The sequence below is a fragment of the Haliotis rubra genome, unplaced genomic scaffold (genome assembly GCF_003918875.1).
Source record: "Haliotis rubra isolate DU_JTF1 unplaced genomic scaffold, ASM391887v1 Scf596, whole genome shotgun sequence".
NCBI classification, from domain to species: Eukaryota; Metazoa; Mollusca; class Gastropoda; order Lepetellida; family Haliotidae; genus Haliotis; species Haliotis rubra.
The window spans coordinates 1-18,202 of NW_025767297.1; the positions used below are offsets into that span (position 1 = coordinate 1).

The following is an 18,202-nucleotide window of genomic DNA, read 5'->3' on the forward strand; positions in this document are numbered from 1 at the left end:
GGTATGCCCATTCCATGCCACCTCCACCATTCCTTCCACCACCATTTCCTTCCTGTTGGCTGTGGCCTTTTTCGTGCCTCCTGTCCTCCATTTTTTGTGTGGCTGTGCTGTGCTGGCCACTCCTCCGGCTGGCTGCTCCGTGCTCCGGATTGCTCCTGGCCCTCCACCACACCTGCTTCACCACCAGCGGCCAGCTGCTCCTCGTCCCAGTGGCTGCCCGCTGCTGATCGGCTCTGCCTGATCTGGGACACTTCTAAATCATGGCTGGAGTGCCTGACTGGATGTGCAGGATGTTGGTTAAATCGATTGTTTGCTGGGTTATAATGCTGCTCAAAGGCTCAGCTCAGGGGTGTGGATGGACAAGACAGATGTGGATTGAACATTACAGATGGACTTTAGCTGCTCAAGGACTGCTTGATGGAACCATCCGTATGTATTGGATCAAACAAGGAAGATGTGACATTGAGCCTTTCTTGATTGGCCATCGTGTTCAGACTAACGAATAATTCATGTAATCATTATTTTAAATCCAGGTAACCGCCGCCATGTAGCTGGAATATTGCTGAGTGCGGCGTTAGCAACAACCAAACCAAACTAAGGTATGAAGGTGGTCTTTCTGGTCAAGAGAATATATTCAAAATGCAGGGCAAAATAAATGATACGCCTTTGTTTCAAGGTGGCTGAAATGAAGCAAAATTGTTATTCGTAGAAGATATATCTGTTACTGGTAAAAACATTTGTGTTTTGTTGGATGTTTCTAGCACAGTAATGTTACCATGACGTTTGTAGTCAAATCCAATTTCAGATGTGAATGAGAGAAAGACTGTATTCAATTGAACAATATCATGTTTGGGACCCATTACAACACCAACTTAGGTATGACATTTTAAAAAGAAATAGAATTAATTGAATGGTTTTTTTATTAAACTACTCTGACACCCCGCCTCTCTGTTACCAAGTTACTCTGCTCTTTTACCACTACACTACCCAGCATGGTACTTACCGTGAAGGTCCGGTTACCATGAACCTTCAGTAACCCATGCTTGTCCTAAGAGGCGACTAACGGGATCGGCTGGTCAGGCTCGCTGGCTTGGTTGCCACATATCATCGGTTCCCAATTGCGTAGATCGATACGCATGCTGTTGATCACTGGATTGTCTGGTCCAGACTCGATTATTTACAGACCGCCGCCATATAGCTGGGCTATTGCTGAGTGCGGCGTAAAACTAAACTCACTCACTCCTCCTCACTTAACTATCCAGATACGCCCTAGCCCACTTGCTTCTACAGTACAGTGCTCATGCTCCATGTGCTTCTCCTACCCAATACCAAGATTCTCGGCTCTTACCACATTTTAAATGTAGAATTTCTGTTATTTGAAAATTAGGCTAAATTTCCTACAATCGCCAGTGGCTGAAGGGATGATGTAAATCCAACTAGGGTCCATGCAGGTATCAAATGTACTGTAAGTCCCAATGGTCCCTAGCATGGTGACTAACCTTCAGTTGCTGGTGATCTCTAGCCCGTTTTTATATGTGGCATTGTTCATAAAATTTGTTTAATTTTACATTTACATGCTAGTTTTAATTCTTTGTCTGTGATAATCTATTTTTTTACTGTCCATCGTCGACAGGTTCTTTTATGATTTGATTGCATTTATTATGAATTTGTGATTTGTTAAAGTCACGATATGGCTGAAATATTGCCGATGTGACTATAAATCTTCACTCATTCACTCACTCAAGATTCTCGGCCTGTTGGTCGGGTACTCTGCCACCCTGGTACATTGCTACCAAGATACAAGGCTACACTGCTGTACCGCTACTCCACTATTGCGCTATCATGCTACCGTGGTACTCCGCTAAACAGATACCACTACCTCCCTACCCCCCACATTCCTTTCCTACCTTAACAAAATACTCAGCTACTCGCATACTCCCTGGGACTTCCACCCAGATACCCCGATAGTGAATATTGTTCGTGACTTCCCGAGATAAACTGACGTCGGAACATTATTCACGGTTTCTTGCACATGCCTCTTAAAAGAGCTGCAGTGTCAGTTAACGTATGACATGTCTTTACAACGTAATAACAATAATATTCTTGGTAAAGGAACACATCATACACAACGGGTACAGTCGTGCGTTTGGGGATTTCCCTCATTAAGATTGAGAATTCTATGCAGCTAGTCTTGGCCAGCTGACTATAAAAGATACCTTCTCTTATTGTGTCCTTCTTGGATTTTGCAAGCTGATATCCGACAAACATTATCTAAACGTGCAGCTTCGCTGGATTGTGCGCATCAGTGGTTTACGTCACAAGGTCACCATTACGTGTTTACCACAGACAGTGACAATGCTCATCACCCAAGTCTTGCCCTGCTAGATAGTGAATATCGATATCACTCACAGGTATGTTGAGAATGATAATAGGCAGTGAGGGAGTGTGAGTGAGTTACGTCTTTACGTCGCATTGGTATTATTTCAGCCCTATAGCAGGGAGACCAAATTTATACATAGATACGTCCATAATTAAAGTCACACTCAAAAGCAAGTTTGTTTATACACACTAACAACACTGTTTACAATTTGAAGAAAGGGCTACATCATTACTATTCACAATCGAGATCACGGGCCAAAAGCCCATATTTAAAGAACAAGCAAGACACACAGACACAGACACACACTCTCTCACACACACACACACACACACACATATATATATATATCTATAGTTTACGATACAGACAAGTTAATTATCAGATGACAGGTCACATGGACTAACAGATCTTTCAGGTTTACTTCAGGTTTGCTTGACAGTGAGCCATTCATCACATAGGAGGCTCGTCCTCATCCCCGTGAAGATCCGGGTTAGAACTGGTCTTCAGTAACCCATGCCTGTCGTAAGAGGCGACTATTCATCATATCCCAATTGCGTAGATCGCTGGTGTCTGCGTAATCCCCCAATGTCGGCTGTCGTCAAATTTGAAGACATTAGGGACAGGGTACAACAGTTCATGAGATATCGCGTTAACGAGAGTTTGAAAAGTGGTCAAAGTGGCGTGGTGACCTTGATAGATATGGTCAATAGAAGGCAGTTATACGTTGTGCAACAATGTTGCACCTATTGTACAACAATGTACCTGTAGAGTCAGTGACAGCCAGTAGTTATGAGGCTTGGAAAATAGGAAAGTGCTTTTCGTTGTGCAACAATGTTGCACCTATTGTACAGTGTACCTGTAGAGACAGTGACGGCCAGTAGTAATGAGGCAGTGTTTTTACGTTTGTGCAACAATGTTGCACCTATTGTACAGTGTACCTGTAGAGACAGTGATGGGCAGTGGTGTGCTGTGTTCAGACGGATATGGGAATATCTAGCAACATATTTTTGTATATAGGAGGGAGCAAGCTATTGCCTCCAGCGTTACCAGAAGCCCAGAAGCCCAACATTGTGTGTGATCATCATGTACCCTGGCTTACCTGAGTTGCAAGTTGTCCCCGTGAAGATCCGGATTAGAATTGATCTTCAGTAACCCATACATGTCGTAAGAGGCGAGTAACGGGATCAGGTGGTCAGGCTTCGCTGACTTGGTTGACACCTGTCATCGTGTCCCAACTACGTAGATCGATGCTCTTACTGTTCATCACTGGATTGTCTGGTCCAGACTCGATTATTTACAGACCTCTGCCTTATAGCAGGAGTATTTCTGAACAACAAACCATAGTTGCAGACTAGATTACTGTTACTTAGAGGTGCATATTAGCACCATTGCCCTTGTAGCCTTGATCACTGGTCTTGTGTCATGCAGCCTCTGAACTTGAATGATACTCTATTTTCTTCTGCCACAGTGCTACCCTTGTATTAATGTGTATTGATTTGTAAACTTAGTTTATTGTTGAATACAATTGTTAATTCTTGCACATTTCTTTGTTGTTGCTTTCACGCAAAATTCCCTGGATACCGAGGGTTTTTTCAGGCGCACATTTTCATAAGGTTTGAAAAGTGTACGTTGTGCGAGAATTGCCCTCGCGTGGTCCTGGATCTGCGTGCGGCTCTAAAATTACTCAGAAATGTAGAATATTAAATTTCCTATCCGTTGGTATAAATATAAGTGTAAATACATCCGCGGTTTGAGAAATAGACACTGCTAAATGTTCTCCAAAAGTGTATTATGCGTTAATTTCTCCGCTTATTTATCTTGCACCGAAAAAGCACTGTGCTACGATTGTTTTAATTTGGCGTCTTTACGAAAAGTGTGAGCAAAGAAAATACAGTATGATATCTGAACGACATAAGTATATATGACATGGGATTGTGTGCTTATGCATAACGTTATACGCTCAATCTTAAAAATGACATCAACCGACGACAGAGCGGTCATACACGTATAAAGATAAGGGGGTATAACTCCGCTATGCTTAACACTAGGTCAATGTTACTCAGATCACTTGGAGAGAATTTGTTGTGAATACGAACGCCACATTTTCGTTATGTTTTGTTCACCATGAACCAAAATATTCCAATACAAAATTTCCCAGTGTGAGCGGATACGTTTTGGTAGTTTCACAATTTATAAGAAAAGATGACAACATACTACACGAGAAAACACGTAATAGCGATTTGGATGGCCTTATCCGATATGTAAATTAATTCTTAGATTCCCATATTCCGCTGTTCGTGTAGATGCATTTTGACTATGTTTGCATCATTATTAACAGAGTACCAGCCCTATGTAAACTATTTAGTGTCAGGTTGAGAATCAACACGCAACTGAAGCAGATAACTTGTAACATATTGCTCTGGCAACGTCAGTGAAGATACATTAAAATCTGGGTTACAACTGCATTGCTGGTGTGTTGCCTACAAAGAAAAACTTTGGTTTCACACTGAACTCTTTTGAAGATGAAGATCGACACATAATAACTTATACTCGATCTGAACGGAAACAATGTAAACCAATCTCAACATTGTTCCACGGCCCATTACACAGTTTGCAAGATGCCTTCCTTGTTTCAGTGAGTGAGTGAGTGAGTGAGTGAGTGAGGAGTGAGTGAGTGAGTGAGTGAGTGAGTGAGTGGAGTGAGTGAGTGAGTGAGTGAGTGAGTGAGTGAGTGAGTGAGTGAGTGAGTGAGTGAGTGAGTGAGTGAGTGAGTGAGTGAATCTTGATTAACGAGTTTGGTCTTCAGCATGCCATGCATATTAGAGGCAACTAACGGAATCTGGTGGTCAGACGATCGTCACAAAGAACAAACAAATATTAAGGTAACGTCATTTATTTGTTCAACTGTTCACAGTTCCTTGATCGAATCTCACCCAAATTGAATCTCTCTAATAAATTCATCAAGACAATGCTCTTCGGCATAGTTGTAAGTTACCTATGACACCCAAATCGTAAAAATATTGATATTTCTATGGACAATCAGAAATATTTTTATGGATATACAACTTCTTTATTCTATGTAAACTGTGTAGATATTTTAATGACAGCTTGTTAAACAGCTTTTCTATTTTTAGGACATACATTCTGCAAAATATCACAGAGTTGGTCTGATGTTTTGATTATGATCTGTGTTTCATTGAGTATTATATGCTTAGTAGTTTTCGAGTTAGATTGCAACCCCTTGCATTATTTTTATTTTTCAGATATAACTATTAATACCCTTGACCAATAAATTCAACATTAAACATCCCAGGACCTTACTTGTACAGACATGTTTTTGCATGAAAATCATTGTTTATTTTAAAAATGAGCAATTATCATCATAAAATCCAATTATTTTGTCGTTTTTTATGAGTCAAAGGATCATACGGGTCGGAAAAACTGCATTGTATTTCCATCGTGGTCACCACGAGAAGTTTTATAGAAGTGTTGAAAACCTGTCATTGCAAAATTATAGGGGGTGCTTAATTAAGTTCTTTGTGTGTATAAATACCCTTGCCCCTTTAGCCAAAATCGTTCTGTTTTGAGCCTGATTCAAAAGCATCGCCCATATAATACTATTCCCTGAAGCAATCGATATACTGTGCTAAGAGACAGATTCCGTTGGTGACGTCACTTTCTAAATGTCTAAGGTATGACGGTAATTGGTCGAGGATATTTACCTGTTTATTTGGCATTTTAGAAGTTGATGAATAATAAGAAAAGTATATTACTTAATGGATAATAACTTCTTTATGTTATTATGATGCGACATTTCGGTATAGCTTCAAAGCTATAACGAAAGCTATACCGAAAGCTATTGTTGTATCCATAAGTTGTTATCTATAAAGTATTATACTTTTCTTATGAGGATATTTACCATAATATTACTAAGACAGGGTTGTTCATGGAGGGAAAATAATGCCCCTTTCACGGTGGATACATTGTGAAACCATTAGAAAATCTTGCAGATTTTGCCTTCACGTTTTCCTGTGTACGATATCAAACAAATAAAAACAAATCGTAAATTGTAATGAAATGAAACGTGTTTCTGGTAAATGTTTCAGGTACATTCTGAATAATGATGAGTAGCATGGCAATCGTTCTGTTCATCACCACGTCAAGTGTTTAAACACTTGCAGCACCCGTCAATTGCAAACCAGGACACCCCGTATTCCGATCCGGTCATCCACACTCCAGTCACGTAAGTTGTTTTAACTGAGCACGCGCAGATGTCGCATCCATCTTTTTGTCTGTAACAGGATGGGTCATGATTTAGTTTTGTAGAATGAGTGAGTGAGTTTTTGTTTTACGCCGCTTTTAGCAATATTCCAGCAATATCACGGCGGGGATGCCAAAAATGGGCTTCACACATTGTACCCATGTGGGCAATCGAACCCGGGTCTTCGGTGTGACGAGCGAACGCTTTAACCACTAGGCTACCCCACCGCCCCTAGTTTTGTTGAAGGCATCACATGACAGTTAGAGGACATCAGATGTTATTGGCACTACTTATGTCCATGCGTTGACATCAGAACTAATGAACTGTAAGTGGGATCATGAGCTTTTAAAGGGTGTTTAATACCTTCCTCCATTACACGTGCTACCATTGTGTGACCTGCAGTGGAGAGGCGGTGGGGTAGCCTAGTGGTTAAACCGTTTGCTCGTCACGCCGAAGGCCCAGGATCGATTCCCACATGGGTACAATGTGTGAAGCCCATTTCTGGTGTCCCCTGCCGTGATATTGCTGGAATATTGCTAAAAGCGGGTAAAACCATACTCACTCACTGACATACAGTGGTGTGTAACCCTACGATTCCTAATATCCCACAATAATCACCTGTAAAGACATTCTCAATATTTCAAGGGTGTAAAATATTTCGCCAGTACTTCTCTTGTGTACACGCTACGATTCCAAATACCCCAGAATTCATCATGGAATATATCGTCCGTACTTCACGGGTGTTGAATACATCGTCCGTTATTTACGGGTTTTAATTAAATCTTCAGTATATCACGGGTGTTGAACACATCGTCTGTACGTCACAGGTGTTGAACACGTCGTCTGTACTTTACGGGTGTTGAATACATCGTCTGTTTCTTAATGGGTGTTGAATACATCGTCACTACATCACGGGTGTTAAATACATTGTCCCTACTCTACGGGTGATAAATAAATCGTAACTACGTCACGGGTGTTTTTGTGTCTGTACTGTATGGGTGTTGAATACGTCATCCGTACATCACGGGTGTTGAATACATCGTCTGTACTTTACGGGTGTTAAACCATCGTCACTACGTCATGGGTGTTGAATACATCGTCTGTACATCGTCTGTACTTTACGGGTGTTGAATACATCGTCTGTACTTCACGGGTGTTAAATACATCGTCACTACGTCATGGGTTTTGAATACATCGTCTGTACTTTTTGGGTGTTAAATATCCCATACGTACATCACGGTAGTTGAACACATCGTCAGTACGTCACGGGTGTTGAACACATCGTCTGTACTTTACGGGTGTTGAATACATCGTCCATTTCTTTACGCGTGTTAAATACATCGTCTGTACTTTACGGGTGTTGAATACATCGTCACTACGTCACGGGTGTTGAATACATCGTCAGTACTTTACGGGTGTTGAATACATCGTCTGTACTTCTCTTTATAGATGTTAAATATTGCAGGATATTGTCGTCAGAAAGCATTAACTTGAATCCATCAGAGCGTGTTCACTGGGCTAACTTACTCAAGCGTGCTGATATTCAGACAAGAGGAACATTTCGGCCCTTCTCTTACTGTATTGTACATACTTGCATGATTCTGTACGGAAGAACTGCTTCGCTTCTACGCGTACTTCATCCTGAAAGACAGCCATTGTCCTGTTAATATTGGCTATATCCACCCAGTACTGGGGCGAGATGTAGGAGGCCTTCCTGCAAGATACATATAGGTGTTAAGATAAGGAGAGAATATACGGAAATCGTAGGAACAAATTTCAAGATAGAATTAAAATATATTTGAATTTAGAGATAAATAATAATGTGCGTAAGAGGCAGCATTGGGCTATTTAAAAACAACAACCCCAAACAAAACAAAAAACTCTCAAGGCACAAAATAGTATGTGATACTCTTTCACAAATTCATTCAAAAATATTTTCAGTATGGACCTCGGCTTTACTGTGGTAGATGATAGCTGGCATCATTTGACTGAGAGTTTCAGCTCAACGGAGACTGAACTACTGACGACGGGCAACACTTCTTGACAAAACCTCTGCTGATATGATACTGTCTCCAGCCGACAACCCCTTGCATCAGTCGACATTATTCGCAAACCATTACACGAAAGCAATATCTGCAAGAGAAAATGGCGTTGAAGCGGTGATGTCTGCAGGATGCACCCAGATTCCATACCAAGGGTTGCTATGCGATGGACAGCAACAGGAAAAGAAACAGAGGACGTCCAAAGGAGACATGGAGAATTCGAAGATCTGTGGAGGCAGAGATAAAGGACGCAGGGTGGACCTGACAGGTGCAGCAATGGGCCCAGGATAGACAGCGTTGGAAAACTCTAGTAACGGCCTTATGTGCCAAGAACACGAAGAGGATTAAGTAAATAAGTAAGTAATGTCTGCTTGTATGGTTTTAAGTGAGTTGAACAATTGTGTGGGTTGTATGATGGTTGACAACGGATTACGAAGTATAACCCTATATTAGTAATTATTGAAATAACACGCTAAATAGGAGTAACCATTGTACTAAATAGAAGCGACAAAACCCTTTCCACACCCATAAGAAATCTCTGCTAAAATCAGGAATCGATTGTATAATTGTGACTATATCATGAGTATGTATATGTTTTTCAGCAGTATAAGAGCTGTACGATGTTGTTTGTAAACACACCGAGTCTGGACCAGACAATCCATTGAAAAGGTTGAAAGTTTTCCTGGAACGTGTACATTAATGTATTTGGTTAATGATCTGGCAGTCGGACAGAAACTACGGTCAAAATAGTTCCAATTGAAACTTGATTTCAGACAATGATTGTCAGTAACTAAGGTTGGTATTCTGACAATTTTGACAGTGGTAAACGATATAACAATTGTCTACTGTGATCAATGTCTTTTGCTGTTGGGACACTGGCATATGGAATTCGCAAGATTTGAGGTTGCATCCTGAGATGTCAGTCAATTCGTCCTTCAACCAGAGGAGTTTAACCTCGTGTTTAAAATGTTCGTTAGCCAGAATGCAGGACCGGGTTCGATTCCCTTAATAAAATGACGCTGATTTCAATATCAATTTATCAAACCACATTCACCCTATCTTCAGTCCCATCAATCTGAAACAAGCACGACTTCTCTATTGAACGGTGAATTATTCTTCCAGCAATTTGTAGAGATTCTCGATGGCCAACGTTGACTCAGTATCCTAAACATAAACGTGTTCGGTAATAGATTTTCCTACTTAAGCACTTATACCTACACGTATACAACCCAAGGTACAATGTACAGTTTGTATCTTAAGGCTTTGTCGTGTTGAGAAATCCAGTCATTCTTACACATGAATGCGGTACGTCGATGTTTCGACTGAGCGTTACACATTTAGTGTGTATGTGTGTTCTATTCAATCGTCTATCTCTTAACAATTTTCCATGAAATATCACGTGTTTGACTTTAGAGTTAGTTGAGCGAAATATGGAGGTGTGTGGTCCTGTGCATAGAGCTCAGGTCACAAATCAGTTGAAGTTATAGTCCGTTTGGCTCAAAAGCGGACCTATGAATTGCAATCTAACTCGAAAACTGATAAACATATTATACTCAGTAAAACGCAGAATTTATGTCCTGAAAATAAAAAAGTCTTTAACATTTTGACACAGTTCACTATTTGTTACGAGGGAGGAGTGCAAAGACAGGAACAGCCAGGTGTACGCGAAGCACGTGCACAAGTGCCGAGAAAGCTATCGATTCATTTACCTGAGCTGTACCGTATCCATCCTTTCTCGCACACCTGGCTGTGCCTCTCTCTGCATTCCTCCGTCGTACCAAATAGTGAACTGTGTAAATACTTTAATGATATTTTGTTAAATAACGTTTTGATTTTTAGGACATAAATTCTGCTTAAAACTCACAGAGTTGGTCTAATGTTTTTATTATGATAAGCGTTTCATTGAGTATTATATGTTTATCAGTTTTCGAGTAGATCGCAATTCATCAGTCCGCTTTTGAGCCAAACGGACTATAAGCAACGTTGATCGCGGAGAGTCTTTGGATGGGTGACCGTGTTTGGCAGCTTGACTCCTGAGAGTTTGTAGGATTTCAGTCCTGCCCAACAACGATCGACACAGGATAAATATGGTCCCACGTTAGGCAAGTAAGTTTGTTCAAAATTGCCTCTGTTCACCCAGCAGAAAATGGGTACCCGATGAGATGAGTCATGTGACTATTAACCTTCTAGTGTCCCCACAGGGAGCTTGGGTTATTCGGGGAAATAATAATCAGATTCTGATTACAGCAACTGGTCAGATGGATACGAGGCGCTATATAAATGAATTATTTTTATTATTAAAATATTGTTTCTGATTTATATACTCAATCATATCATAAAATTTAGTTTACTGGGATTCAAGTATTAAGTCTCATATGCTCACGTTGTGCAACAGGCGTTGTGTTCTATTTCCTCCGCTGGGCTAATCGGCACAGGAGGGGAGGGGAGAAGAGCAGAACACTGCTGGGACACACTGCTCAGGGTCACATTAGGAAATGACGTCACTTGGGTTGATGGACGATCAAGCTTCTCGAAAGCGGTCTGTTCCTCCGGATACCGGAAGTAGCCAGGGAAACGTTCTCTTAAAGTTGGTTCCTTGATTGCTCGTAATTGTGTTCTAGGAGGAAATAATATAGTGATTCATCACATGGGATCTTAGCGGACTGGCTTGTGAATATACAAAAAACCTATACAATCGGATTTTACCAAAAATACAAAGTTATCAAAACGTCAGGTTATTTTGATATTTAATATACAGCTATGTAACAGCTATACAAAAAGAGTCTTGACTAGACAGTCGTGGAACTCGTATTGTGAGCTACTATCCAAGCCATTAAGGTATGACGACACATCTCATACGCCCAGCATAGGTGAGGTGAGGTGAAATTGGGTTTTACGTCGTGCTTGAGAATATTTCGCTCATATGACGACGTGCATGCGTCTGTATGGGTATGTGCGGCTACTTGTACTAGCCCAGACTTAATCTGGTTTTATAGTGCTAGCCCCCTGAGATACCATGCCGCAGTGAAGCATGAATACCCCACTCAGACACATTATACTGCCTCCGAGCCGATCAGTCCTTGTTGTACCCATTAATGCCGAGCGCCAGGCAGGGACCAACAAGTAGCATATTTTAACGTCTTTTGGTATGACGGGGTCGGGGATCGAACCCGCGACCTTCCGCTCTCCGGGCGGACACTCTAACAACTACACCACGGAGGCGGTCTCCCAGCACAGGGTACTGTGGATCAGTCCGTATTAAGACACCGCCGCCGTATAGCTGGAATATTGCTGAGTGCAGCGTAAACTCAACTCACTCACCCGTATTGAGACAGGGGCGAAAATTGTACCAGTAAAATAGCAAAAATCAATTTACGATATGGAAGACGTCTCTTGTGGTTCATCACAATTTTGAGATTAGTGAGTGAGTTTGGTTTTACGCCGCTTTTAGCAATATTCAAGCAATATCACGGCGAGGTCCCCAGGAATGGGCTTCACGCATTGTACCCATGTGGGGAATCGAACCCGGGTTTTAGTCGTGACGAGCTAATGCTTTAACCACTAGGCTACCCCACCGCCTCCATTTTGACATTAACTGCTGACAGACTACAAACAGCACTTATGAGGATATAACACTTATGGTTGTGTGTCGATGTGGAGTGGGTATTTGATTTCGAAGGATGTAAACTGAGGCATGACTCCAGGCCCTACAACAGACACAAAAGGCTAATCAAATGAGGTCAACCATCTGAACTCCTTTTCACCCACAATGTTAGTTTTCTCAGACAAATGCCTCACAAAATGAGGTATTAAGAAAATGTACTTTGCTCCACAAATGCTCATAGCAGAAACACGAGTTATTTTCGGTATGGATGAAACACTAAGATACAGATGCAGTATTACACATGCGGATTAACTGGTGTAGTTCATAACGCAAACGGGGGCGGTGGGGTAGCCTAGCGGTTAAAGCGTTCGCTCGTCATGCCGAAGACCCGGGTTCGATTCCCCACATGGGAACAGTGTGTAAAGCCAATTTCTGGTGTCCCCGCCATGATATTGCTGGAATATTGCTAATAAACGGCGTAAAACTAAAACTCACTCACTCACAACGCAAACGTTTTACTCGTGCATAGCTTTCTATAGAAGTTTGTACAAGACTGCACGAAAATGTCATTTAAAGGAAATTAGAAGCAGAACGCACGTGCATGTTGTGACAGTCACATGCGGTGACAATGACTACAACAGGTCAAACCGTCACTGAACATTTCTCATACATTTGTCACTCAATACTGCCTATCGCAACAGCGCGACAGGACGTCTTGAGTGAGTGAGTGATTATGGTTTTACAGCTGTCTTAGCAATAATTCAGCAATATCACAGCAGGGGACACCAGAAATGAGCTTCACACATTGTTCCCATGCGGGGAATCGAACACAGGGCCTTCAGCGTGACGAGCGAACGCTGTACCCAATAGGCTGCCCCACCTCACCAGGACGTCTTGTAGATGGAGATCCCTGCCCCCAATTGTACGTCATTCTAACTACACCTGAACGATATATCTCGTTTCAGGATTGGATTAATTCAACTCAAGATAGATGTTTCCATGAAGTAGATTCACCTAACTAATGAGTCACACGACCCCAAGTCGGACGTACGTGTCTCGTGACGGGACAATCATTATTGTTGTTATGACAACAGAATTGTAAACCAAACGTTACTTTGTTGCAAGACTATTCGATGCGTATTGATACGTACAAATATCGCGCACAAGTGTATTGTTGCGTCGTCAGCAGTGGCTAACGCCGTCGGTTCCAAATGAATTCCCATGCTTCAAATACTTAATAACACCCGGAAATCTGCGAATACATGATGTTTATCTCCTAAATATCACCATGCTAATTTTCATCCTTGTATCAATCAACTTAAACTAAATCTGTCAATTTACTTGAAGACAGTAACAATTGTTTCAAAGTTGGCCTTAACGTTTAATTTTTTAAGAGTGTACTTCTCCGAGATTTCATTATAGTGAATGTATTTCAGCCGTATCGTTGACTTTGAAAGCTACACATCAATGAACACATCAGTCATGTATTTAGTACGCTAGGTACTTACGTGGCGGAGCGGTGTACGACCACGGACGTCAGTGCTATGACGATGAGGAGTAAAACAACAGAGAGGAGTACCTGGAACATAGGACACGCTTGGTTAGACATTGAAAAAACTGGGATGATGTCAATCCAGCCAGAGTCCATGTAGGTAGCAATTCTACTGTAAGTCCAAATGGTCCCAAGTATTGTGATCAACCTTCAGTGATCTATAGCCCGCTTTTATATTGTACTGTTGTCTCTAGTGATTTATTTTTATGATAGCGTACTAGTTTGAAATTAAGAGCTATGATAATCTAGTATGTTTACTGTCCTTGTATAGGGGTTGGGGGTTTGGGGGTTTGGGGGGTTGAACAGAATATCCTCCATTTTCTTTTTATGACGTAACATAGGTATGACCTTTGTGTGACCTAATCGATTGTTGAACCCCACCCTCCCCTTTCCGGCCCAGGTGTGTGTGTCACCTTCAGGTTCACCTTAGTGGTCTGTGATTATTATTCAATTATCTTATGAGTGGTATGAGTTTGCCGACTCGAGTGTTCACACAGCTTAGACTAATGCTTAGTCTCTGAATATATATAATTTTGATAGTAACCAACAAGCCCATTTAAATTGAAAAGGATCCCTTAGGACCCCAGAGATTCAGAACCTGAGGAAATCTAGACTTGTTTTATTTAGGGTTTTAGCACTGCAGAGAGGGCATGTGGCAGTAGGGAAAATAATGTGGTTCAGGGACAGTGAGACAGACTAAGCATACGTGTTCAACGTAGAATTAATATCACACAATGAGGGGGGAATTTAGCTGCGATTTATAAGGTCAAAATATCACAGCGCATTTTGTTAAATCACTGGCCAGTTTAAAATACGCTGTCACACAAGGAACAAGTATTTTACATATCTGTCAACAATAAACGGTTGTAGCTTTTAAATTTCATGTGGGCCTGTATATGCGTGAATGGGGCCCTGTCTATAGGCATTAATACATAACACTATGCTATTCTGCATAGCAGCATCGCTTGCTCACTGAGCCGTCACTGAAGAGACATGTGACAGCTGTGATTGGATGAAATAGTGTAAGGTGTTATGTTTGTTAAAAGCACCAGCATCCAGTCATTAAAACTGACCACCATTTTTAAGTATTTAATGCTGTCATTTGTATCAATTATGCTTATGCGTGTACAAATTATGTTCAAGTAGGTGACAGTTGGTGCGGACCTGGGAGGGTTGATGTGTTTAGCTTCCTGTGTGTGACTTCCTGTGCTCGCAAAGTTATCCGGTTCAAGTTGACCAGAAATTGTTTTATTGTAGGTTAAAGGTCAGACTGTAATCATGTGTACATGGTTGGTGATAATTTTCAGCGTGGTCACAAACGGTCAGCTTTCCGCTGTTTAAAGGTCAGACTGTAATCATGAGTACATGGCATGGATAATTTTCAATGTGATGTTGAATGTATGCTGACAAGTGGTCAGCTTTCTGTTATGTAAGGAGACAAGTGTCTGACCGGAATTAAGGACAGGAAATAGTAAGCAGTTGAGGACCGATGGTCACCGAATATCTCAAGTAGTTTGGTTGTACAGCGATGAAATGATTTAGCATTTGTCATATATATTACTGAATAAGAAATATGTGTTCTCCTGTAAAACTTTCACTTTTACTCAACATTTTAAAACTTTTACTCTCAAATTGCAAACATAAAAAACACCCATCTTATGTCCATGTTTATGACACTTATTTGACATCATGTGACACATAGGTTACTCACATGCCGTTAGTCGCCTCTTACGACAAGAATGTGTTCCTTCTGTAACCCTAGTGACTACAGTCGTTGGGTGTAAAGCCATTCTTGGTTTAGACACTGTACTGTGCGGACGTGTTACCACTGCTCTGGGATATCATGGATGTGTGTGGACATTACCCAATCGACAAGACACTCGATTGCTGTGCAATCAGTACTGAATGGGCTTCATTCCAGAAAAGACTTGATTCGTTTAAGGACTGGCCAGTGCAGATGAAACAGAGTCCTAGTCGCATGGCCCAGGCAGGATTTGTGTACTAAATCAGAGGGGACACTTGCAAGTGTTTTCAATGTGGTCTCGTTCTCAAGAACTGGGTAGTAGAAGACGATCCCTGGGTCGAACATGAAAACTGGTCTCCAGACTGTCCGTATTTGGCCCTGGTGGGAGTACCTCAGAAAAATATGGCCCGCTGGGGTAGTCATGTGGATTTGCAACCAAGAGTGTAATGTAAAATGTGTGAATATTAGAAATAAATCAATGTTAAGAGTATATATATGCATTGGTTGTCTATGTATAGTCTTTTGTCGATGTATAAATAGAGGTTTACTCAAATACTAATCTCATTGATATCCCAACCACGATAAGAGCTTGTTTGCTAGAATTATTATGGCTAGGTACGTTTTGAAACATTACGAATTTTTAAGGTTCATGTTAATGTTTCAAGACATTGAGGAGATTCGACAAGACATCTTAGAAATGAACAGCAAACAGATTCTTGCCGTCAATGGTATTATTAATAGGTTATTAAAGGGAAGGTTACCAGTGACTCGATATAAAAGGCGTCGTTTCCTGAGGAAAAATGATAGAAAAATAACTACCTAGCTTTGTTACGAAGATTAGTTCACCCCCTTTGGACGACAGACAGTATGTGGAAGAGTCTTTTTGCCAGTAACATGCCAATCGTAGCATTTGTTTTGAAACCACAGTTTGTCAATGCACTTAGAGATGAGGCCATTCAAAATGCCTGGTTGTTTGATAGAGCATTGGCTTAGTACATCTGGTACACCCGTCTTAGGTTTGTCAATCCGGGGAAAGAGCATGTATGACCATCCTGGCAGCGATGTTGAAAACTACACCAAGCCCAAGGTCAATGAAGATATCTATATAACAGGCCACAAGGGCTATCTAACTTCATTTAGCCGTGGACCAGTGACAGTGACGCATCACCTCAAGCCACTCCCGTTTTCATCATGAATAATCCACAATACAAACTCTTCGTACCCGATGCCGAAAAATGGACACGATTTTACATGCTCAGGGCTGAAGGAAAAGGAGATCCTTATCATTCTATAATGCGTGGAGGAGACAAATCTGCCATGATGTCTGGCGATCGATATTTGGAACTGTATGACCAAGAGTGGAAGAAAGATAAACCAAAAGAAAACTCAGAACAACCTAAGATTAATTTTGTTACCCCTACTCAACAAGTGGTTGAACAAGCCAAGGCTCTTATTCAGATGCAGAAGAAAGGGGGATCTAAAGTTGGAAGTTCCTCCCAGATTCCCATGAAGAAACGGAAGACGACTTTTTAGATAAAAGCAGTCAGTAGACACGGTTCCCTGCCATTTAGACTCGGACCACAATGCAGTCAACAACGTGTCCCGTGTGCTACCAGACTTTTTCCAGGACAGACAATATGTTGAGACATAGAAGACAGAAACATCAACAACTCCCTCCTTCTCCTCCACAACCACATCAATAACTCTCTCCTCCTCCTCAACCACCATCACCACATCCACAAGCATCACCACCACCTCATGGACCTCCTCTTGCAAACTTGGCAACATCATCATCAGCATCAGCAACTACAGCAGCAGCAGCAGCAGCAGCAGCAACCAGTGCAACCACATTCATCAGAAAGTACTACCCAGTCATTGGAAGAATTAAGGCTGCAACATCCATTCACCATGATCGCCTCAGGGCCCACCTCCTATGGGAAAACCTACTTAGTGGAACAGCTTCTAGAAAGGATGAACATTAAACCTTATCCTGAACGTATTATATGGCTCTACAAACAATGGCAGCCCTTGTATAATGCCATTCAAACCCATGTTTATCCCTATGTGGAATTTCATCAAGGCATTCCTTCTGATCTCGAAAAGGATGCATTTCTGGACCCAAGTGTTGTGAACGTGGTTATCCTCGATGACTTAATGTCTACTGCCAGCAAAGATCCACGCATTACAGATCTTTTTACCGAAGGAAGTCATCATCGTAATCTCTCAGTGATATCCTTGAACCAGAATTTGTATTACAGTAAGGATCCCACACAATGAAGAAACTGTCATTATCTGCTTCTGTTCAACAACCCTATTGACCAACAACCCACCATGACTTTGGCGAGGCAAATGTTTCCAGGGAACACAGACCACTTCATGGAGCCATTTCAAAGGGCCACCCAGAAACCTTATGGATACTTGTTGGTTGATCTAAAACCCCAAACACCTCCCCATTTGCGACTTTGTCCCAACGTATTCAGTTTAAAAGGAGGCCTCCAAGCTAGGACAATTCAGTCCGAGTTAGACGTTCAGAGTGAGCAGACGTGTGAAGAAAACCTCCCAACAATGCCATCTTGTGATGACTGTGGACTCGTGTTTCAAGACGTGCATGATTTGCAA

At 41.5% G+C, this 18,202-nt stretch overlaps 1 protein-coding gene across 1 annotated transcript; it reads right to left on the reverse strand.

The window, feature by feature from the left end:
* Positions 1-5,633: 5,633 nt before the first annotated feature.
* On the reverse strand, positions 5,634-17,961 carry LOC124255164. The gene is made up of 6 exons (XM_046688997.1): positions 17,914-17,961; positions 17,246-17,389; positions 13,796-13,866; positions 11,067-11,300; positions 8,233-8,355; positions 5,634-6,672 (listed from the first exon to the last, which is right to left on the reverse strand). The coding sequence occupies exons 1-6, from the start codon at positions 17,959-17,961 to the stop codon at positions 6,540-6,542; spliced, it is 753 nt and encodes a 250-aa protein (XP_046544953.1). The 3' UTR covers positions 5,634-6,539.
* Positions 17,962-18,202: the final 241 nt, after the last annotated feature.

Coding starts and splice junctions, on each gene's coding strand:
- LOC124255164 (XM_046688997.1), bottom strand. CDS start 17,961: ATGAAGTGGTCTGTGTTCCCTGGAAACATTTGCCTCGCCAAAGTCATG. Junction 13,867..17,245: donor AGAAGGAGGGAGTTGTTGAT/GTTTCTGTCTTC, acceptor CCTATGTTCCAG/GTACTCCTCTCTGTTGTTTT. Junction 8,356..11,066: donor CACAACGCCTGTTGCACAAC/GTGAGCATATGA, acceptor TGTATCTTGCAG/GAAGGCCTCCTACATCTCGC.